Below are 23,601 nucleotides of genomic sequence, written 5' to 3' on the forward strand. Positions count from 1 at the left end.
GATATTTATAGAAAGAAATATTACCATTTCGCTATGTGATAAAAAAAAACAACAAGATAATGACCGATTCCCAAATAATTCCGCCGAAATGGGGGCAAGGGGGACCTGACGATTCCTGCCCCCTTGCTTTCCCGTGGGTGCACACCCGGGCACCATGCCGGGAGCCGGCCCCGGGGGGGCACACATCCCCATGCACTGCCCGCGGCACCCAGCTCTCCTCGCCCCACCACTCAGCAGCCGCTGAGATGGCAGAAGCTCTCAGGGTGCGATCAGTATAGATATTTTTTTTTTTCTCTTGCAAAGCAGCTCGCTGGGCGCTGGGGGCTGGCCAGGGGCTGGGGGGGGGGGCTGGTTCATCCCAGGGAAAAAGCCAGGTGTCGTGTCTTCTCCTCCAAAGGCCAGCCTGCCCACGCAGTCATCCCACCTCATCCCAGTCCTGCCAGTTCGGAGGAACGAGGCAACAGCGACGGCTGAACCCCTTGGCTTCACAGCAGGGGTTTTCGCTCAAGTTCTTTTTTAGTTTGGTTTTTTTTTAGGGTTTTTGTTTTTGTAAATACACTCCGCATCCCCCCCCGGGATTTTGCAATACAAGAACAAACACTGATGCTTTACAATAACCTAGCAATAACAATGCCACGTAGCTACTGTACGTCCCCGTGCCCCGTCCGAGCGCTGCAGCCTTCCACAAGGATCACTTCTTGTTGGCAATCTGCTTTTCCAGGTCTTCGAGTCTGGCCGTCATCTGAGCAAGTGAACGTGCTAAGGAAACACTGTGAGCCCAATGGTCTGCGGGGCAAAAGACTCCTTCGAGAGGAAAAAGCCTAAAATCTTTCCCGCTCCCATTTATCCCCCCCTCCCTTCCCTGCGTGCAGCCTGTCCCCAGCCTGCCCTGCACCCCGGCTAGCCCAGGCATCACCCCAAAGGATATTTTTCTCGGTCAGGCTCTGCAGGATGGCCACGGTGTTCGTCTGGAACTGCACCAGCGCCTCGCACTCGCACGGGCTGCGGATCTCCATCTCCCCTTTGCCCTCCTCTGTGACCGGGGGGGTTTGGGTGCAGTCAGAGCCATGGCCCCACGGCGCCTGGCTCTGCCCTGCCCCCAGGTAGCACGAGTCCCTTGTCCCTGCAGCCACCGGACCTGAGGCTCAGGGCTCTCCCTCTATTTTCCCTTCTTTTTCCAGCCTCGCTCCTTTCCCCAGGCTGCATCCCTCTGAGCCCAGTAAGCTCGCCGCCGGGCATCCCGCGGAGCTGCCGCGCACGTGGCCACAGCGTGCCATGGACAGCCAGTGCCGACCTTCACTTTGCCTTCAAGTTGTGGTGGCAGGAGCCATGCTGACCCCCCCATCTACAGTCCTGTGGGGGTCCCAAGGGCACTGGGGAGCCCCAGCCTGCCCCTGGGCAGGGACACCCTCCCAGTAAACCACCATGGTCCTCCATGGTGCACCCGTCAGCAGCAGAAGTGCCAGTCTGGATGAGGAGACAGGTCGTCTTCAGAGCTGGGGCAGTGTCCCTCAAGGCAGGGTGCGACCCCAGGCTCTGCCCACACAACAGCACTGCAGTGGCCACTCACATGAATATTTTTGTATTAAACCCCCCAGCTCCACCACCTTCTCTTCCAAATGCCTCCCTGAGACCCACCTCCATACCCACAACAGCCTGGTGAGATCCAGAGACAACCTAGGCTCACGCCGACCCGGCTCAGCCCTGGGGTACGTGACAGGGTGACAGACACACAAACCCCCCCTCCAGCTCTGCAGGGCGAGGAGGGCTCCCCCAGCTCGGGGCTGAGCCCCCTGCTGTGGCCAGGAGCACCCACCTGGGCATATGTTCAGCTTGAAGTTCTCCACGAGGTGGGTCATGGTGGTGAAGTCTGCTGAGTAGGAGAAGTGCTGCTCCACCGGCTCGGAGGCGATTGCTCTCAGCTCCTCTTCCACGGCCTTGCCGACACCCACGGCGAACATGACAATCCCTGCATGGCAAGGACGGATCCTGAGCACCATGGCAGCCACCCCGCACCAAGCAGCCCCAAGCCCCAAGGGAGCAAAGCTGAGGATGCAGGATCTCCCCTGGGAAGCCGTGGATGCAGGATTTCCCCTCGGCTTCCCAAATCCACATCAGGAATTTGGGAAGGATGCTGAGGAATGCAGCAGCACTGCCACGGTGGAGGATGCTGCATGAAGGATGCTGCTCAGAGCACCCTGTGACCACAGCAGAGGCACGTCTGCCCCTGTGGACCCAGGCGATGCAGAACGCCAAGGCTGGATGCTGCAGCCTCCCCCAGAGCCAGCCACCCCAAGGAACCATCCTGGGATGCCCAAAGCACTGCAATATGGGCGTTCCCCGGCCCCCCGCACCTGACTCCTTTGCTCTCCTGGCCCATTCAGAGATGTCATCCTGGGAGCGCCCATCCGTGAAGACAAGACCAATTCTGGGGATGTTGTGGGAGAGAGGCCTGGCACCTTCCAGCTCGGAGAAGCTGTGCTCCACCATGTGCTTGAGGGCAAGGCCAGTCATGGTGCCTTTCTCCATGTACTCCACCTCCATCACTGCCTTCTTGATCTCGTCCGCACTGTGGTACTTGTTGAGGGGGAACTCGGTGCGGACGCGGCTGGAGTACTGCACCAGCCCCACCCGCGTGGCGTGGGGGGACACCTCCAGCAGGTCCACGATGCGGTTCACAAACTGTTTCACCAGCTCGAAGTTTTGGGGCCGGACGCTCTTGGAGCCATCAATCACCATCACTAGGTCAACGTGCCCGGCCCCGCACTCTGTGGGCAGAGGAGGAAGGTGAGAAGGGACCAGCCTGGCTGGGAGCACCATCAGGGTGAAGATGCCCAGGGCTGGGGCAGAGCTTCAGGACACCACGTGGACCCCCTGGATCTTCAACTGGGGTGAGGCTAGGAAGCAGGACAAAGCGTGCCCAGGGGTCTCAGCCCAAAAACCTCCACTGCCACCTCAGCGTCCCCTGAAAGTCCTTCCTAGGTCTCCCTTTTCCTGAGCCTTTCCTCAAAGCTCCTGTTGCACCTTCTGGGCCATGTCTCTGAGGACACAAGCCCACATCCATCCCCACAGCAGCCGGGGCGCTCCCGCAAGCCCAGCTAGCTCTCCATCCTCCTTCCAACCCAGCTCAGATGAAGTCCCACTTAGACCCCCAGCCTAGTTTCAGGTAAGCCCTTGCCAGGAGCAGAGAGCCCAGAGAAGGAGGACACCAAGAGCCAGGTCCCAGTACTCACTGCTGCACGCCTTGCCGTCAGCCTGGAGCTGCTGGCCTTCGGGGCACACGCAGCGGTAGGAGCCCTCCGTGCTCACACACTTGAACTCGCAGCCGTGATCCACCCCGTTGCAGAGGTCAGTGGCTGGAAGACATAGAGCTTAGGGTTATCCCCGTCCAGGTGGGGTGGCCCGGGAACAGCCCTTCCCCTGGGGACCGGGCAGGACGTAACGGTGTCCGCCGTACACCGCAGCCCATGCTGTGCCACTGCGCCGGGACGTACCCCTGCAGGACCGGCCGTCGGGCTGCAGCGTGAACCCGCTGCGGCAGCGGCAGTAGTGCCCGTTGGGGATGCTCACGCACTCGTGCTGGCAGCTGTGGTTTCCGAAGCTGCAGTAATCGATCACTGGTGAGAGAAGGAGAGGGGTGGGCAGAAAGGGAGAGACAAGAGATGGAGAGGGAGAGTGAGAAGCAAATGAAGGGACAGGACGGGAGAGAGAGACTTACTGGAGCAGGTCCTCTTGTCCTGGTTGAGGTAGTAACCCACGCGGCAGCGGCACGAGTAGGACCCACGGGTGCTGACGCACTGGTGCTGACAGCCATGTCTCCCGTCTGCACAGGCATCGATGGCTGCAGGGGAACACGACACCCGTCACCCTCCTGCCCCAGAGCAGCCGAGCAGGGACTGCTCCAGGGCTTCGGGAAACCTCCCATCTCCTTCAGACAAGAAGGAAAAGTCCCGGGATAGTGGCCAGAACTAATGAATACCGCTTTGCACTCAAAATACAGGGCCAAAACACTGCGCACTCGGGTGACAGCCAGGTACACCCACATGAGCCCCAAGTGTCCCACCCCAGAGAGGTGACCAGGGTTTAGCAATGCTGAACGTCCGCAGTCGTTACAGACCCGGGAGGCAGCTTCCCTGGTGAACAGAGCATCTGGGCTGCTGCTGGCCTCACTGGGTCCTCTCCGGCTTCCCTCCCTGAGACCTGTAGCTACAAGCCCTCTGTGAGAGTTAGGATAAAAAAAGGGTTCTTACGGGAGCAGGTCTTTCCATCCGCATTGAGCCTGTATCCCGGGTTGCACTCGCAGTAGAAGGAGCTGGGGGTGCTGACGCAGCTGTGCTGGCAGCCGTGCTCCTGCTCCATGCACATGTCCACCCCTGAAAGACAGAAAGGGCGTCAGAGCAGCCCACGGGCAGGTTGGATGCGCAGGGACCCCAGCTCTGGCATGTGCCATGTCCCTGCAGCCGAAGCCACCGGGACAACCCACATGGCCCCAGCCCTTCCAGCCCCAGTGCTCACCCACTGATTTCCAATGCACGGGCACGGACACCGCACGGGGCAGGTTTCTGGACTGCCTCAGCTTTCTGATCTACCCAAGCACTAAATTAACGCTCAATATTAATTGATACTGTCAATAGCTCCAGCTGAGTAAGCGAAAGCTTGAGCTCAGCCAGAACATGCCGAATGAGTCAGGTCTGTGTGTCCGTGCGGCCAGGAGCCTGCGGAGCCGGCCGGGAAGCGGGCACCAGGGCAGGCAGGCGATGGACAGGGCATTGTAAGCAAAGGCATCAGGCACAGGAGCACATCAGGGCCCCGGGGGGGAAATATCTGGTCAGCCCTGGACCCACCAGAAATATCTGGTCAGCAAGCAGGGACCCACCGCGGCAATAATGCAGCCCTGCAGGCACGCACCTGCCCCTGGCTGGGAAACGCTGCCCAAAGGATGCTGGCAGCTGCCTTCTGCCCTTTGACATGTGCTGAAGTACATGAGCAAGGTCTTGCCAGCCTGCTGCAGTGCCAGCTCTCGGGCAAAACCCGCCAGCATGGCAGGGGACAGACCGGTCCCAGCCCCGCCAGCACGGCCACGGTGTGAACCAGCCTGCCGGCTCCCCGCCGAGACCGGCTGGACGCTCCAGAGCAGCACCACGCGGCCAGGGTTTTATTAAACACAAATGTGTGTGCAGCAGATGCCATGCACGTGTCTGCGTAGGAGGAGAACCCTGCTAGAGCCACGTCGAAATGTATATGAGGCTCTGTGTCACCCGCCCCCATCACACCCGGGAAAACAGCTCCACGTCTTCTGCTCTTGAATATTCCTGTCACTGCTGCCACGATGTCCTGGCTTGGGGCAGAGCACAGGTGAAGAAAAGCACTTGCTTGCAGTGCTTTCAAAGCTTTCCATATCTCCCCCCAAGAAAGGCGAGCAAGAAGAAAGGTTGCCTGTCCCAACACCCCATTGGGGAGGTTCCTTCCCTGTCCACACTCCTTCTAGCAAGGGCAGCCACCCCAAATGCCCCTCTGAAGGTCATTTTCTAGCCTGGATGAGAAGCAGGCGCCAGGGCCACCCTTGCCACCCTGCAGCTCTCACCCACCACAGAGCTTGTCCTGGAACTGCTTCCCGAACTGCTGGATGAGCTCAAAGGACTCCACCAAGAAGACATGCTCCTCCAGCGGCGGCGAGGCCATGGCCCTCAGCGAGTTCATGTCTGCCCGCTGGATGCCCACGGCGTAGATCTCGATGCCAGCATTCCGGGCCTGGGTGGCCACCTCGGTGACGCGGTCCTGGGGCCGCCCGTCCGTCACGATGATGGCAATGCGGGGGATCTTCTTGTGCAGAGGGCGTGCGCCCTCCTGCGTGGTGAAGGCCACGTTCATGGCGTACTGGATGGCCAGCCCCGTCATGGTGCCCTGGGCCAGCGGCACGATGCTGTTGATGGCCTTCTCCATGTCCGCCCGTGTGAAGAAGGTCTTGAGGGAGAAGATGTTCTGCACCTGGCTGGAGTACTGGATCACCCCCACCCGCGTGGCGTTGGGGCCCACGTCCAGGCTGCCGATGATGTCCATCATGAAGCGCCGCATGGTCTCGAACTCAAAGGGGCGCACGCTGCGGGAGCTGTCGATCACAAACACGATGTCCAGGGGTCCTGTCCTGCACTTCAGGGCTGGAAGGGGGCAAAGGGAGGGTTCAGCGTTGCGGCTGCCTGTGGGGAGCAGGGCTGGGAGCAGAGACATCCCCACTGGGTGGCTGGAGGGGTGCTCAGTGGGGGATGGAGAGGGCAGGTCTGGGCAGCCCCCACAGACCAGCACCTTCCCCCTGCCAAATAAACCCATGGGGGGTGCCGGCAGAGGGGGAGCAGGGATGATAGGCTGGGGAGATAGGTCCTGGCCGTGGGGCTGTGGGGAAATGGCAGTGTCCCCTCCTCCCCAACACTGTCTCTGCAGCCAGACCCAGATCCTGCTCCCTGTATTTCCACAGCCGATGGCCCCAGGCTGCAGAAACGCCTCTCTGTCTGTCGGCATCTGCCCTGGCAAGGTTTAGGCAGCGGCATCTTCATCTCTGCAGTAAATCAGAGCATTAAAGTGTAAAACAGCCCAGTGCCTTGTGCTGTCCTCTGTAAGCCGCAGCTCCTGCTCCAGACCCTGCCCCGTACGGGCTCCCGCTGCTGTGGCACCTTCCATGAAAATACCACTCTGGGCATTTCCTCTGTTTCCCCCACAGCTCCAGCCTCCCATGGTTTTACTGCATTTTGCCAGTTTCTGCCTAAAACCAGAGCTTGCTTTGGTCTGCTTTTTTTTTTTTAAGGGCAGAAAACGAGACAGTGAAAAGCACAGCTAAGGGCACGCACATGGTGGGGATGGAGCCAAAGAGCCTCTCTTGGATATATGGGTGCAACTTCCAGTGCAAACCGGGAGAGTGTTTAGCATATGAAATGCCAAGGAACATATTTTGCTTGGCTTGTGTGTACCCAAGCCTGGGAGAATTTGGCCCTAATGGTAAGCAAACACTTTGCGTCCCCTTGGGATGATGCCCAGACCTGGGCTGTCATCTCAACTGCTCCGAAGGTCTCCAAGACATACCCGGCTCTTTTCTCTGTTCGGTGCCTTCACTGTTTTCAAAATGGAATTGATTTAGCTCCCTCTGCCCTGGGAGGAAAGAGGCTGGTGGCCCTGGGTTTGCTTTGTCCCCCCCATCAGGAGACCCATGGAGGGAGGGGGTTCCCCCTCGGGTGGTCAGAGCCCACGAGCAGGAGGGTGACAAGCCCTGAGCTGGGCTGTGCCAAGGCTGAGGATGTGCCCGGAGCAAGTGGCACCAGACCCACCATGCTGGGGCCAGGCTTGGGCTCCCGCTCCCCTGGGCAGTGCTGGGAAGTTCGGGTCCCATGCCTGGGGAGATCCTCCATCCTCCTGGGGATGCCTCCAAAGAAGAGGCAGCAGGTGTCCCCCCCCTCAAGCAGCAAGCTGTCCTCAGAGGGCTTCACTGCCCTGACACATTCCCTTCCCTCTCCCTGTAGCAATTCCCACCATCCAGGGCTCACCTGCAGGTTTTGGTCTGGCTTCCAGTGCCGTCAGAAGCAGGAGGAGAGGGGCAACGGGCAGGAGCTTCATCATGGCTCTGCGAGACCACACGGCTCCGGGGCTGGGGGAACTCGCTGTGGGGAGAAGATGATGTGCAATCAGTGCTGAGAGTGGGCTGAGCCGCGGGGCCACGCTCGCCTGCGGTGGGTGTCCCCAGACAGTGCCAAAAACCCTGTGCAGCAGCAGCAGTTGTGACAGAGCCATCCCCAAGCTCCTCTGAACCCACGTGGGACGTTTCCCATTCGAGGACTGGCAGTCTCAGCACAGTTAAATTTCAGTACAGTAGCAACCATCTGCCAAAGGGTCTGATTTTCTGCTCTGGGTGGAGCTGGCCATCGGACAAACCTTATTTTCACTTGCAAACCAGGCGGATGGGATGTTCAGCCAAATGCTTTCTCACTGGCAGTGCGGCTGCTCTCCGCAGCCAGCCGGAGAGTGGGAAGGCTGCACCCAGAGATGGGGAGCACCGGCCCCCCCCGACACTCCCTCCGCAACATGCTGGGAAGAGAAGCCCCCAGATGAAACACCAGCACAGACAAAACCTGCTCAGAAGGCTCTCGAAGTCACTGTCAAAGACCCTTTTTCCAAGAAGCTCCATGAATTTATTCTCTGCCTTTTTCCAAAGGAGAGCAGCAGCCTCCGCAGGCGTGGGGTGGCAGGGTGCCTGTGCAGATGGCCTTGCAGCCGTCCCCCTGCCCCGGGCAGAAGCACTGCCAGCCCACTGCTCTCCTTCTTCACGGGGAAGCATCACCCCGGGGGACCCCACCGCTCTCTCACCAGCATTCCCCATCCTGCTGCCTTTTCCAAGGCATACTCTGCACCCCGACAGGTTTTTCATGCGTTTGAGGCGGAGGAAAAACATTTAGACCAGTTACCCAAAACCTCAGCTTGTCACTTGTTCCCCCTCCCTGCCCACCCCTGTCTTGCCTTGCTTTTCCCTGCCCTTGCCTGGCTCCTGCAGGGACACAGATTTATTTGGCTTATTTTTATTCCAGCTCTGGTTGGAAACCCAAGGTGCTGGGGTGGGGGGGCGGGGGGCGGGCTGGGAAATACCACAGTTAATGCGGTTTCCCCCGGGAGACGTAGGCACAGATAGTGGAAGGGTGCTTCTGAAAAAAGCACATGGAAATTCATTTTATCAGTAGTTATCAGCCGATATTTATTTAGCCCCAGGAGGTCTCAGTTGTAATTCATCACCAGGGTTGCCATTTAATTGCTCAGTGTCTACGTGCAGCCCTGAACCTAATGCATTTGATAGCAGCGATGCTGATAATAGGTTTCACAGCTGCATCTTAAAATTGTCTCCAGACTCAGTGTTCACACCTGAAAAACGATATTGAGGAATTAGAAGGACAGAAAAGGGCTACAAGAGGAAACCGGGATCCAGAACACCAGTCTCAAGTGGGAGACACGGCCTTTTCCCAGGGAGGGTGAGCAGCCCAGCCAGCCCAGGACGCGCCGTGGGCATTGGGAGCTCCTGCAGAGCCGTGCAGTGGAGGGATCGCTCCGGGTTGGGAGATGAGGGGAGGCTGCAGCACGGCAGGCATCTTCTAGGAAGCCACAGGGCCGAGGCGAGCATCGTTTTGTGGCCGGGAGTGCTCGAGTGCCTGCACCCCCTCACAAAAGCACCATGTGCAAGCGGAGGAGAAAACAGCCTCTGCTATCCCAGCTTCATTTCCCCACAAAATTATTTTTCCAGTGACGCTTTTTTGGGGGGGAGAGAAAGCACTCAGTAACCACTAAATATTTTAGGGACAGCTATGCCACCTATAATGTCCCTGCAGCCCTCTGCTCTCCAAGGCTCCCCGCAACGGCAGGCTGGCACGCAGCCTGCGTCTCGCAGCATCCAGATAGCTTCAAAGCCATCCCGGAGAGAGGAATGAGCTCTTGGGCCAGGAACCAAGGAGGAGAAAACCAGTTCATGACTGATCTATTTTTAACAGCATCTCAGCTTTGGATGAAGTCTTGGCACTCCTCCTGGCTGGAGGGGCTGATGCTGCCTGGACAGGGCAGGGCACGGTGGCTCGGCCATGCATCCAGCACCAGTCCTGGCAGGAGAGACCCAGGATGGGATGGTGCCCTGGTCTCCGATTCAATATAATGCCCAGCCCTGCCCCAGCAGCGAGGCTGATGGGGACAGAGAAGCAAAGTTGATGGGACAGAAGCTCCCGAGTATCCCTCCCACCATCCCACACTGGGCAACGTCCCCGGCTCCTCACTGTCCTCACTGCCCTGGGACTGGCAGCACTGGGGCTGGCTTGCAGCCCCGCAGGAGTCCCCCTTACCCCAAGGGCTTCCATGTCCCCGCCGAGCCCCCTGCCACCAGCCGGGAGCGGGAGGGAGATGGGTGGGAAGCGAGCGGCTGGCAGGCAGGTGCTGCGAGGCAAGGCAAACACAGCGCCGGCCGCAGCGCCGGAGACCTTGAGATAACGCTGAGCTATAAAGGAAAAAAAGCACAGGCAGGGTGAGCGCTGCTGGACGGGCTGGCTCTGCCGAACCCCACGGCAGCCGAGCCGAGAGGGACACTTGGACCATCTCCTGAGCTTTCTGAGCAACGCGAGGGGAAAACCAGCCAGTGTTTGTCCTTGCTGAAGGAGATGCTCAGTACGTGGCACAAAGAGGGTGACCAAGGGAAGAGCCACACGTAAGGACGGAAGGGACAGCAATGACCCCAGCCTCCTCTCGGCTCTCCTCATGATCTCGGACAAGGAGGACATGGAGATGAATCCCCAGAGGCAAACAGGTAAGACAGCATGCCTTCCCCAGGCACCTTCCCTGGGTACCTTCCCTGGCAGCGCTGCCCCCCAGGTGCTTGCATCCATCCCCGCTCTGCCACTCCTCCGTCTGCTCTCCCTGCCAAGTGCTGAGTCTCAGGAAAAACAGCCGCTTCGGGTTTCAGCGTGGCCTCCTTGGCAGCTCTCTCCTGGCTACAGGTTAACAGAAATGCTCCGTATGTTCCCCTTCTGGTTCATCCGCGCAGGTCAGACCTGAGTGCACCATCCTTTGGTCAAGCCCAAAGGACAGGGCAGGGCAGGGAGTGGGGTGAGGGATGCAGCCAGCTCTGTACCCTCCTCACTGTTACAGGGGTGGGGGCTTTATATATTGAATTGTAGCAGGGATGAAGCAGATGGAGAAAGGAGGGGTGGAAGACTCAGGAGAAGGCAGTGTATTCGCAGCCCAGGAAAAGCCCCGACCGTAGCATCAGGAGGAAGAAAACAGGTTGTGGACACCACAGCTATGGAATTGTGAGCCAGGTCTCACATCCAACCACATACAAGATTTCGTATATCTGGGCACGTCAGCCTTTAGCTGAGATTTCTGTTTACGATGACTCCAGCACCTGCCTGGGCTTGGCAGACCTTTGGCACGTTGTGGGAGCAGCAGCAGCTCTGCCCTGGCTCCAGACCCCGCGAGAAGCCAGGACAAGGGATCCCCATGCGTTGCAAGTCGCAGGGCACAGCTGGGGGCCTCTGACCGAGCACGCTGCTACCCAACACGAGCAAGGCTGGAGAGCTGTGCCATGCAGTGTGCCCATGTGCTGGAGCACGTACACATGGCAGGGGCGCACGATACTGATGCCACACACACTACCAGCTAATAGCACCTATTTCTGTGCTGGAAGCCTTGGCCGATGGTAGAGCAGCCCTAGACGTGGTGTTCCTGAGACTCACCCATCTCGCCTGCCTCTCCATAGAGCCTGTTTTGTTCTGCAGGGTCTTTCTTTGTGGAGACCCAATCAAGCTGTTTTGGCAGGTCCTAATTCAACTCCCACATGAGTGTTATTTGACCAAAGTATCAAAAAAGCCCCAAAACAGGTTCATGAGCCTGGATACAGACTCCTTGTGCTTAGGACACGAGTCCTGCCAGGACAACAGCAGAAACACAGCAAGAGCTGGCCTCAGGCTGGAGGAGTGGGGGACGAATTTGCATCTGTCCTTGGTGGGACAGCAAGTCATCCTTCAGGTCCATGCCTGAGAGAAAGACTGCCCAAAAAGTGCACGTAAGACCAAGAGAGGATGACAGAAGCGTGTCTTACCCCAGGCATGGGGGACAAGGAAGCAACCAGATCTGTCTGGAGAGATACAGACAACTTACATCAGCTGGGAGGCACCTCTCAATGCCAGATTTTGCTGTGGAGACCCTGAGGGACCGCTGGCATGTGGTCCATATATTTGCAAGACCCTCAAGTCGTCTGAACGGCTGAAGCCCAGGGCAGCCACGGAGCTGGATCCACCCTTTCCTGGAGGGTTGCCCAAAAGCTGGTTTCTCCCAAGATAAGCCACAATCTCTAGGCACTCCCTGCCTGCAGGTGACGGCTCTCAGCGGTGCCTCTGCTGCCCACGAGCACCGAATCCACCCTCTGGACCATTTTACAGGCAGCGTTGACCTTGCACTTCATCACAGTTCAGCATCTCAGTGCTCATCCTCCACAGCGGTTGGGTGACGAGTTGCAACTCCCAGGAGAGAGCTGAGCAAGAACACCAAAAGCAAGAAAATGGCATGGAAATGGGGTTTTTTTGTCTCTTTTTAAGGACTGCTGTGTCCTTGGTTCTTCCCAAACACACGTGTGGGAGAACAAGATCAGACTCTTTCCAGGACATCGCAGTACTCTCCGGTTACAACGCTATGGCAGCTTTACTGGGCCAAGTGCCACCTGGAAGGACACGTTGTTTGAAAAAAAAAAAAAAAAAACAAGGCTGCATTTCTCAAACAGCACATCACGGCTCCAAACCCAACAAGAGCAAACCGGCAGGAGTGTTCTAACAGGAAAACCTTGCTGGAAGCGGAAGGGACTTCTCTTTCCCTCCCCTTGCTCCCCTAAAGAGCCAATTCCTCGTTTTATGGGGCCCACTCCTGCACTTGGAAAGGATTAGCATCTTCGCAGGGAGGGCAGGAGGAAGACGGGTTTTTTGTCCAGGTCCATTTGCAGGCTGAGTGACAGATGTCTTTGTTTCTCAGCTCATATAAGTCCCAACAGGCTTGTACTATAACATTTGAAGCCCCCTGGGGAGGGAAATGCTGGGTGTAGCAATGAACAGACCATCCCCTTCTAGAGGTTCTCCACGACAGCACTATGGGATCTTTCTCTGCCGCCAATCTATTCCTAAAAGACCTCCCAGCCTAATTCCTAAAGTTAAAATCCCAGTCAATCTATTCCTAAAAGAGCTCTGCAGCTCAGCTAGGACAGCCTCTCGCCCAGCCAGCCTCTGCTCTCATACACACCGTACCTGGGCTGCTGCGGCGAAAGCTGGCAAGAATAAATGCCGTATTCACTTGCAAATTAAACACGGCCCTTTGAAGCCGGTGTTAAAGATCTAGCCAAGAGGAAAAAACATGGTCAGCCAATTCCGCTTGTTCTCATGTCAAGAGATGGCTCCTATTTCAGGACTGCTGGTAGCATTTCTCTGTTCCTCTCAGTCCGCTTAGGCTGCCCTTGTCCCCTGGGCTGCATGACAGGCAAACTCAGCCTTGCTCCTAACTGGTATTTTAAGCAAAACCGGAGGGATTTTGGAATCCTTTTAGATTTTGATGAAGAGCGATCAACAGGGGAAAGACCCACCTCACTAACTCTCTTTAAAAAGCAAATGCTCTTTGGCAAACAGGCCCCTGGAGGACAGCTGAACTGGGCCAAGAGACTTCAAACTTTGGAGGGAAGGAGTTCTGGGCCATCCAGAAGCTGAGGCAGCAATCCATTGCCCAAGTTCTTGTTCTGGGAGGAAGGTGTTAGCATTTTTTTTCCCCAGAAATATGCATGTTCAACCACAAAGGAAAGAGAAATGGCCCGGAGCAGCCCCTGGGCTGGTGCAGAGATTGTCAGCTGAGCTCCTGACGCAGCAGAGCCGGTATCTCTAAGCAATGAGATTGATAGTTACCAGCAGGATGTCTGTCTCCTGAATCTGCTGGGACCGATATCCCCAGCTGACCTCCAGCAAGATTAACACGGCACAGACAACCACAGGGAGCGCCTGCTATTTCAGCCCCGCAATCATAGATCCATTGCCTGACCTCCTTCTCTAAATCTTTATATCATATTTCTCACTCTGGAGACGTGACTCAATGTGTTGGCATAAGGAAACACGCCAGGAGAATATTCTTGTGCCTCTCCCCTTTATCCTACCCATCCTGCTATGGCTTTAATTGAAATAGCAGAAAGCGAGGAGTGTTTGGCGCCTGCAGAAAGGCATGCTTAGACTTTTCGGCCCTCCTCAAGACAGAAAAGCAAGCCGGTAAAATTCTTTGTCTAGAAACTTTTCCCAAAGGTAGCTTGGGGAACTGCTCCCATTTAACTTCACGGCTGCCACGTCCCTCTGACAGCAGGACGGCAGGAGAACTGCTGTTCCAGGACCAGGGTGCCATCGGCCCATAGGAGATGCACCAGAGAAGAACTTCCGCCACTGTCGCAGTGGCCTGTGGCCTCACTGCTGCTCAAACTGAAGAGCAGGTGCCTCGGGGACCCTTGTGCCTCAGCATCATCCTGTCCTTATCAACACACAGAGACGTTGCGTGGAAACATGCTGCGAGACCTCCCCAGAGCCTCAAAGCAGCACTGGAGGCCACAGCTGAGGATCGCTTGACCTCAACCTCACCCCTCTGTGGGATTAGCCCTTTCTGGTCAACCTGGGAGCAATCAGTTGAAATCATCTCACCCTGTTGCATTTACCAAGTTCTTGTCAAGGGTGCCTACAAGGTCTTAGCTTCCAGGAGAGATCAGGGAAGAGTCCAAGGTTGCTTCACTGAGGCTTTCAGGCCTCATGAGGCTCTCCAAGGAGAGTCCTACATCATGGCATGAGGAACCAGAGACGAGGAGAGTCAAAGCCACTTGTTCAAGACTGTGGCAGCCGGGACCTGTGCTGGATCTCCCGCTCGCATCCCGGGGTGAGGGCACACCTCAGGGCACCTGAAGACAGATGAGGGAACACCCAGACGTGCCTTAGGGAGCCTGGGCATGGGGAAGCCGCTCTCAGCCCACCATCTGCCTCAACAACTTGACATGAGAGCTTCAGCAGATGACAAGAGAAAGTGAAACGCAGGAGCATTTGAGCACAGACTGAAATGTTTTGTGTCACTCTCGTCCTTGCTGGTGCTGTTAAAGCCAAAGCAAGATGCTGTGAAAAGAGAAAAAAACCGAGGGGGATGCCTAACATGACACTTTGGGGAAGCCATCCAAGTCCAGCCGCAAGTGTAGGAGCTGTGAACACCCAAAGGCAGGGTTTCCCTATATTTTTCAGCTTGTGGACCTTGCTAATTTTCCTGCCGAGATGCAGACTCTTGTATAGTGGGTTGCCTCTGCTGTCAGCAGATCTGCTCCTATTGATTCCTGCCATAGACCATGGGCTCCTACGGGTCCGCAGATCACAACCCAAAACTCACAAACTTTTATGTTGGCCATCAAGCAGCAAAGCAGCATGACACAGCCCAGAGACGGGAAGGCTGAAATCTGAAAAGAAACCAACTTATTGCCACCTCTCTGCAAGGGACCACAGCTGATCCTTACAGATGTCCCTGATGGGCACCAGAGGGACCGGGTTAGTGATGGATTCACGTGCGCCACCAAGGGCCTGCAAGGCAAGAGATCAGAAGTTTGCGGACAAAGAGACGCAGGCAAAAGCAGAAAGTTGCTAGGGAAGAAGGATCCAGCCTCCATCAGGCAGGACAAGCTGCTTGAGAAGCAGAAAATCTTCAGACACAGGATCAGGCATGGCATCCCAGGGGCATCCCCTGGGGAAACACGGCCATAGCTGTGCACCAGTCTCTGGAGTCTCAGCGAGACTCCGAGCACACACCTGGATCCTCCCCTGCTTTAACAGAGATGTATTTAAACCCTTTACCTTTAGCCAGGATGGGAGAGGGGACGAAATCCTTCAAAATGCTAAAAATGTTACTCGACACCTAAAGACACCTCTGCACTGCAAGTGCCTACAGAGGGGCGATTCTTGGCAGCCCACGGCAGGGAACAGACCGCGCAAAGTCGGGGTCCCCCGGCCCGGCCGCTCAATGGAGCCCTTATGGCCACTGCGTCTGCTCCCGCCCGGCAAACACAGCCCCAGTCATCAATCTGCTACTGTTTGGGCCCAAAGTGGAGAAAACACAATTTCCGAGAGGCACATCTGGAGGAGATGCGTGTGACATCTGGCACAAGAGGGACTGACTGTTTCGGGGGCAATAGATGATTTTTATAAGTTTCTTTATAAGCACCACTCGATCTTTTTTTTTTTATTATTTTTTTTTCCTGTGTTTTTTCTAGGTGCCATTAATTCACTGGTGTCAGGACTTGTCTGTAGTTCTCATGTGCGTGTAGATACAAACGCTACTTCTCTCCCCACTCCGTGTTCCAGCCCTATTCATCAGGCATTTGTAAATGGCATTTTATGAGCTCGAGTCTTTAACAAGGCAGGCACACCGCTCGGGAAGCCAACAAAGGGGCCCCTATTGGAAACTTTAAAGATGTTTAAACAAAGGCTTCTCTTGAAAACCTTTAACCCCTAATGCCAACCTCAAGGGAAATGCTATGTTATGAGCAATCGGAGCACAAACATCTTCTGTGACCGCAGATTGCCTACAACGGGCTGCCTTATTGGCTTCGTCTTTTCTGTTGGCTACCGTCGCCAACAAGGGCAGCTCCCGAGCCCGTCTTGTACTAATCACATCAAATTTCTTTCATTCTTCGAGAAAAAAAGAAAGTTACAACTTCCACAAAAATCAACAACAGCCTTTTCCAGTTGGACGCAGCAATACCCCGCCTGCTTTGATGGGAAGTGTCATTTTACTACAAACACCAAGATCTCTTCCATGCTTTCCAGATGGGAATTTGTATTTCGGATGAGGCCAAATTTATCCATATCCCGGTGGCAAATATCAGGGCTGAGATCTGTGAGCAGATTTCCCCCCACACACACACTTTTTGCTGATATCAAATGCCTATCTCATGAATCCTTGCAGAGAGCACAAGAACCTGCTTATGAAATGCAGTTTCTACTTGTTATTGAGAACCTGCACGCTCATTGCCTGTGATTAATTGCTTCCATTCTTGGAAAAAGAAAAAAAAAAAAACTTTACTATCAAAAGACGCTACAGAGGGTGCCACAGGGAGGACTTCAGAGCGACTTTATAAATAAATTGGGCTTGATCGAAGCAAAAATCCTACGGGTTTAGGCAGAGGAGGTGAAGTGGTGTGCCTCATCTCAGAGTGGGGGCTCTGAAGGGCTACCAAGATGATTAGGGGACTGGAACACCTCTCTTCTGAAGAAAGGCTGAAGGATTTGGGTCTCTTCAGTCTGGAAAAAAGACGGCTGAGGGGGGATCTTATCAACGCTTACAAATACTCAAAGGGTGGGTGTCAGGAGGATGGGGCCAGGCTCTTTTCAGTGGTGCCCAGTGACAGGACAAGGGATAACGGACGCAAACTTGAACATAGGAAGTTCCACCTAAACATGAGGAGGAACTTCTTTACTTTGAGGGTGGCAGAGCCCTGGCACAGGCTGCCCAGAGAGGTGGTGGAGTCTCCATCTCTGGAGACATTCCAAACCCGCCTGGATGCGTTCCTGTGCCACCTGTTCTGGGTGACCCTGCTCTGGCAGGGGGTTGGACCAGATGATCTCCAGAGGTGCCTTCCAACCCCGACCATTCTGTGATTCCTCATCCCAGGAATGGGAATCACCATCTGTGATTCCTCGTCTCCCCCAGTACCCCTGCACACACGTGGTGGCTTCCTTCAAAGTGGGACAGTCCCATTTCCATCCCATCTTCCTCACCGACACCAGTTCCCACTCTGGAGTCCTGCCTACTGGATGGATTTGGCAGCTCCCAGCACGGCAGCAAAGGCTGTCCTCGCAGAACCAGGGGGAAAACCCCAGAGCAGGTACCACCACATCGTGTATCTGCTCGGCTCCGCTTATCTCTGACTGCTGCGTGTTAGTGCAAATATGATGAGTGCAGAATAAACTCATTTTCCAAACAAGTTTTCCCACGCAATTGCTCGGAACAGAAGTGCCCAAAGCTAATTTTTCCTTGGGAAATGGTTGGAATTATAAGCCAAAGGTGGGTGATTGCTTGTGCAAACATATTTACGAGTATGCACAGACCCAATTTTCCAGTCGTGCAGAAACAGCGCATAACAAACTCAGGGAACACACTTTTAAGCTTATCTTTTTGCAGGATCTCGCTCTCCTGTTGCTCGGAACGCCTTGCCCAGGTGTACCAGACCTTATTATTCCCTGCTAAAAGAGATCCTCCATTGTATAAGCAGGAACCTGCCCGAAAGCTAGGCAAAAGGTGAGCAGAGCAGATGGCAAACTGCGCCATGCCCAGAGCCCAGCAGCGTTTACATCCCCCGCACAGGCACCGAGTGACAGAGCCGGGTACCGTGTCCCCCGGCAGGGAGGGCGACCACTCGCACCGCTGCCGGGGGAGAAGAGCATACAGCCGGGGGGGCTTCGGGAGGGCTCCAGCCCACAGCTTTGGGAGAAACACACGTGTCAAAGGCTCCGCTTTCATCCCCCCTCCCTGGCTTTGCTTTCTGCCCCTCACGCCCAGCATCGCTGCTCCCCTCCAAGGAAAAGCACCCCCCTCCCCCGGGGATGCTGCCAACCCCCGCGGGGACCGGGCTCGCCCTCACCCCGCTCCTCTCCCTTCCTTCCCGCAGGGGCGGCGGTGCCCGCGGAGCCCCTCACTCACCCGTGCCGGCCGCGGAGCCGCTCCCCGCCGCGCTGCTGGATCAGGTACGGCGGGCGCGGAGCTGCGCGGGGCGAGGAGCTGCGCGGGTCGGGGCGGTGCGCGGTTCGGTGCGCGGCGGCGGCAGCGCTGGGAGGCGGCGGGGCCCCGCTCGGCTTTTAACGGGGCGGGGGGAGCGGGGGGGGGCGGGCACGGCCGCCGCGCCCCCGCCCGGCCCCGGGGCAGCGCTGGGATGGGGGGGTGCCCGCGGGCTCCCCGCTGCCCCCGCCCCGCGGGTCGTGTCCCTGCAGGTGCCCACGGGCAAGCGGGACCTGCGCGCAGGTGGAAGCGGCGATGGCCAGAGGGGTGCGGTGGCACCGGCTCCGAGCCGCGCACGGCCCGGGGTCACTCACAGCCCTTGCGGCGAGGAGAGTGTCGTCCAGGGGAAGGCTTGCCTTATTTTGTCTTGTTTCTTTTTTTTTTTACTTTTTTTCTTTTTTTTCTTTTTTTCTTTTTTTTCTTTTTCCTTTTTTCTTTTTTCTTTTTTCCATTTTAATTTCTTAGTTTTTTTCTTTCATTTTTCTTTTTCTTTTCCTATTTTTCTTTTTTTATTTTTTCCCTTTTTTCTTTTTTCCTTTTTCTTTTCTCTTTTTTCCTTTTTTATTTTCTTTTCCTTTTTTCTTTTTTCCTTTTCTATTTTTCCTTTATCTTTTTTCTTTTCCTTTTTTCTCTTTTTTCTTTCCTTTTTTCTTTTTTCTTTTACTTTTTTCTTTACTTTTTTCTTTTTCCTTTTTCTTTACTTTTTTCTTTTTTCTTTTCTTTTTTTCTTTACTTTTTCTTTTTTTCTTTTCCTTTTTTTTTCTTTTTTCTTTTTCTTTTTTTTTCATCTTCCCCTGATGTGGGAGTGCACCTGGGAACCCCATAAACTCAGAAGGTCTTGGAAAAAGCAGAGTCCAAGCTCAATGCATTTGAGTTATGGTGCCCTGGGAGTTTCAGAACCTCCACAGGCAGTGGCTGCAGTCAGTGTAGGGAGGTAGGCTTGGACTAGGGAGCTGGCGACCAGGGCTCTGAGGGCTGTAAAGCCTCAGGCTGAGCTTCCAGCAAGAAGGTCAACTGATGTGCCCAACTGTGGCAATGGGTATCGTTAACAGAGGCTTCTTAGACACCCTGGAACAGACCTTCCCAGCGCTCCACCTCTTCTCAGCACATAGATCAATATAGTGGTGGTAGGAACCACCTTTAGTGCTTTACACAACTGTGTTTTAGTGCCTAAACAGCACTTTCCTTCCTTTTTGCACTAACATCAACAGCTACACGAGGAACAGAGAAAGGGGACTACAGTAAATCACCCACATTAGCTGTGTTTTCTAGCAGACGGTGCAATACTGCTTTATCAAACTGGGGCATTTGGAGGGTGTTGGTGCTGCTGGGGCAGGCGCAGGGCAGCCGGGAACATGCCCAGGGTGACCACCCCGGCTGGCCCCCAGTCCTCCCGCAGAGCTCACCGCCGCAGGGGTTTTGTGCTTCCTGCTCTCCGCTGCTGTTTGCCGTTGGTGTGGTCGATAAATCCCCCAAGCCCAGAAAAGGCTGAATTTCACTTGTGTGCGCAGTGAGGAAAATATAGGATTTATAAATACCCATGCATATACAAGGGCTTGTGGGTTGGGTTGGTCTGGATTAAAGGAGGTATTGAAAAATGAGGGAAGCCAGAAACTGCAGGCTTCTCATTTCTGTGATTTCTAATGGCTTTTCCTTTTGCATAAACAGTGCATTGACTCCATACCCAAGAGCACTTCAGGCATTTTCTCCCCTGCTCTGCACAAAATATAACCCAGACCTCTAAAATGGATATTTTTTATTAGGACGTTTGGTTTCCCCAAGCCCAGGAAAGAACAATTGCCCTCTGTGGCAGCAAGCTGCTGGGCAGCCATCTCCTGAGTGAGGCAAATGGCAGTTCCTTTGAGGGGGAAAAGCAGCGAATTAAATCTCTGCACTCAAATTCAGCATTACCTGCACTTGAGGACAGCATTACCATGAGTTAAAGTTCTTGTATAAAGAGCGGATTTGAAGACCCAGTTTCTAAACAATAGCCGCTGGGGCTGTATTTTGGTCTCCTGAGTTGGGTACTTTTATTCCTGGGGACCATCCTCTGCAGATGGAGCTGGTGAACATCAGCAAACTGCTTCTCCCAGTGCCTGTAAAGTGCTTTTTCAGCTCCTGCAGCCACCCAAGGGTGCACACACAGGGTGCTGTGGGATTTCTGGTTCAATTCATCCTCGCAGAGCAGAAAGCGATGCAGGGACCGGGATATGTCCCACACCACGAGCGTGGCTGTCTCAGCAGGGACGTGTGACGCAGTGGCAGGGGAAGGCTGAGCAGAAGAGGTCCCTCTGTTGAGTTCCCCCCTGTCTGTGACACAGGCAGGAGCCATGCCTGCGGCAGGGCTGTCACCCAGGGCGGCAGGACACCCCGAGCTGCAGTGGTGGGTAGCCAGCGATGTGCAGCTCTGCCCGACCCCTCGGGACTGAGGAAGGAGAAAATGCATTTCCCAGCTGGAGACGGGACAAAGAGCTGATTGAGGCCCCCCCACACTTGCTGCTGGGAAGGCGAAGGCTAATTTTCAGCTGTGGTGTTAAACACCAGCTCTCCTAAAATCAGGGAGGGGATGGCAGGGTCCGACCCCACCGAAGCCTCTCGGCGCCCGCCTGGGTTCCCTGCGTCCCCACATAGGACAGATGTTTCACGAGATGGTCCAGCTGTGTGTCTCCTGGGCAAAGCACACGGGGCACTCCTCCTTTTCGGCTTCGTTTCCCATGGATGAGGACACAGCAGCACGGCCAGGGAGTGCAGAACACCCATGGGTGCTCTGGGATTATCCCACCGGGGGCAGAGCCACCCCAGAGATGCTCCTCCAAGCGCCTTCGCACCCCCTCCCGAGGCACAGCCTGAGCTAAAGGGAAAAGCCTTCAGCTTTAGCGACGCCAGGCTGAGCAGGGAGGGGGAAAGCCTCACAAAAATCAGCGTCGGAGAAAGGTGGTGGCTCCCCGCTTGCTCTCCCCCCCGCCCCCCCAACTTTTTCCACATAATGCCCAACTGTGTGCGAGAGCAGCCGAGTCCCAGCTGAGACCTCAGGCTCTGAAAAGCAGGCTTTTAGCCTGAGCTCCCAGAGCCCGGCCTGTGCGGTGCTGCTAACATGACACTGAACTAACACTGCACTACAATCAAAGCATTTTAATAATTTAATATAATAAATGTCAGGAGGAGTGAATAATTCCCTGTAAGCCCGAGGAGGCTGGAGGTGCCAGAAGGAGCCAAGTGGGTATATTGAGCTGCTTTAGCAATAGCCCTTTGACTCTCTGAAGGTAAATTTAAACCAGATGATGGATGCTGGGTGGTCGCCTCGGTGGGCAGAATGGCGAGCACTGTTCAGAAGTGCGTCACCGAAACAATTTAGCCCCAAAATTTGGAAGGCAATGGCTGCAGAGAACGGACAAAGGAAAGAAAAACAAGTTTCTCAGTAGTCGTTCCTCCAGCTAGACATCAAATCTGAAGAACTCCGGGCTGCTTACCTGCCTTTGGTATGCACGTTCCCCACTTTAAGCAGTAAATAACATGTGGATAATTATTCCAGAAAGCTCTTTAATAAGCTCCGGGCAGTAACCCACGTGCCTCTGGTATTACGTGCGGATGGCAGGGAGCAGCGATACCGGCACAAGCCTGGCCCTGCCCCGAGCCGGTGCCGCGGGAGGCTCTGCGGAGCAGGCGTTGCTGCTGGCCACGCTGTCAGCACACGTCTTAATCCACAGGATTTGGCAATTTGCTCCTGAACACTCCCTGCCGCTGCCCGGCCTCCGTACCAGGGTGATCCTTGCTCTGCTGAGGGGTTAATGGGAGAGGCTCCCTCCAGCACCACTGCAGGATCCGCGCTTCCCCGGCCCACCATGAGCTATACGGGTGGGTGCTGGTGGGTGACACTAGCAGGGATGGAGCACGTGTCCCCGCAGCTGAGACACGAGCAAGGACCCAAAGCTACGCTCCTCGTTTTGCACTGAATACCGAATGATGAGACTCACCAGGAAAAAATCCACGCAGCCAGCCTGGTTCTCCCCTGCTCTCTGCCCGTTGTCTCTGACAAACTGAGGGCGAAATGCTGCTGGATGGAGGCATAATACTCATTTTTCACCACGTTGCATTAGTGTAAAAGAATAGCCAAGGTCAGGCCAACAAGGCAGACTTTTTCTTGATCCGTTTCCACATTTATCCTGGTCGCAATCAGTAGTTCTGTAAAGAAAAAAAAAAAGACTATCGCAAAGAGATTCCCAAATGGTGCTTTTAGATGAAGGGAAAAATAGCAAAGGTGGATCAAAGCCGAAATCACACTATACCTTGGCAGCAGAGCAGGGAGACAGCTCCGCATTGCCATTATGGAAAAAGATAAAACAACGCTCTTGCAGGATCTCTTTGGCTGTGCAAAGGTACAAACCAGTCAGTAGGTAGACTTGCTGAAAAGCTTCACCCCAGCCTTTCCAAGTACCTCCTCCTAGAGAAGGCACTGGTGGGATACTGGTTGGTAAAGCTCAACTGCAGGGTGCCGGAGCAAGACTCTCCCAGACGGAGGTTTGGAGGCAACAGATCCAGCCCTGCTGTGGGGGCTGTTAAGGGTGATCCAAAGGTCTGTCTGGCAAAGGAGCTCCTTCTGCCTTGCCGTGTGTGCCGGCCGGGGCTGAGCCCAGAGTCCCAGAGCATCGGGGCTGCTGTGGGGAGAGGAGCTCGGCGGCAGCGTGTGCGCTGCAGTCAGGAAGGGGCTTGCCGTGGCCATAAAACCTTCATTTCTCAGACACAGAGCAGCAGCTAATGCTGTGGGTGACACTGGCACCGGCTGTAAATTTGATTTTGGCAGAGCTCTGTTGATTTATGTTTGCCGGTGATCAGGCTAACACGTCTAGGATAAAGAGCTGGGAACAAGGAGGGCAGGAGATTATATTGCCTGAACACAGCGGCGATGGGAAAATCGGTGGAGTGAAAAGCATCAAGTCCCCGTGGGACTACCCAGAGGAGAACGCTGGGTACATATTTGCTGGTATGGGAGATGCCGTTGTCTTCCATGCACAAACAGGAGAGCATCAGCTCCATCCACAACGTGGGAAAGCGGGAAGAGAAGGGATAGAAGTTTAAGACTAATTGTAATGTGGGTCCTAGAAGCTGCGAAGGGACCTAGAAGCTGCAAGACGTCTTGCACTGGGAAGAGTAAAACTGGCTGATGAGCTGGTCTCTGCTTGGGATGGCAGCGGTTGCTGCTTCCCTCCCTGAGCTTGCTCTGGCCTCCGAGCACCCAGCTCACCATGGCCTGCCGTGGGGCCCTTGGCAGGACACGATTTA

At 55.4% G+C, this 23,601-nt stretch overlaps 2 protein-coding genes and 1 long non-coding RNA gene across 3 annotated transcripts in view; 1 reads left to right on the top strand and 2 right to left on the bottom strand.

The window, feature by feature from the left end:
* Positions 1-18,393, bottom strand: MATN4 (matrilin 4). Its single transcript, XM_063350243.1, has 11 exons — positions 18,247-18,393; positions 7,533-7,646; positions 5,589-6,158; positions 4,251-4,373; positions 3,719-3,841; positions 3,495-3,617; positions 3,234-3,356; positions 2,355-2,768; positions 1,817-1,969; positions 929-1,033; positions 1-750 (listed from the first exon to the last, which is right to left on the bottom strand). The coding sequence occupies exons 2-11, from the start codon at positions 7,603-7,605 to the stop codon at positions 692-694; spliced, it is 1,866 nt and encodes a 621-aa protein (XP_063206313.1). The 5' UTR covers positions 7,606-7,646; positions 18,247-18,393; the 3' UTR covers positions 1-691.
* The window catches only part of RBPJL (recombination signal binding protein for immunoglobulin kappa J region like), a 17,424-nt gene continuing 8,181 nt past the window's right edge, over positions 14,359-23,601 (top strand). The window contains exons 1-2 of the mRNA XM_063350338.1: positions 14,359-14,448; positions 17,911-18,290. Of these exons, the coding sequence (XP_063206408.1) occupies positions 14,359-14,448; positions 17,911-18,290 (470 nt within the window). The remainder of the gene's footprint in view (positions 14,449-17,910; positions 18,291-23,601) is intronic.
* The window catches only part of LOC134522518 (uncharacterized), a 2,865-nt gene continuing 1,514 nt past the window's right edge, over positions 22,251-23,601 (bottom strand). The window contains exon 3 of the long non-coding RNA XR_010073073.1: positions 22,251-22,503. This is a non-coding gene — a long non-coding RNA (uncharacterized LOC134522518). The remainder of the gene's footprint in view (positions 22,504-23,601) is intronic.

This window comes from Chroicocephalus ridibundus, chromosome 12, assembly GCF_963924245.1.
Source record: "Chroicocephalus ridibundus chromosome 12, bChrRid1.1, whole genome shotgun sequence".
Taxonomy (NCBI): Eukaryota; Metazoa; Chordata; class Aves; order Charadriiformes; family Laridae; genus Chroicocephalus; species Chroicocephalus ridibundus.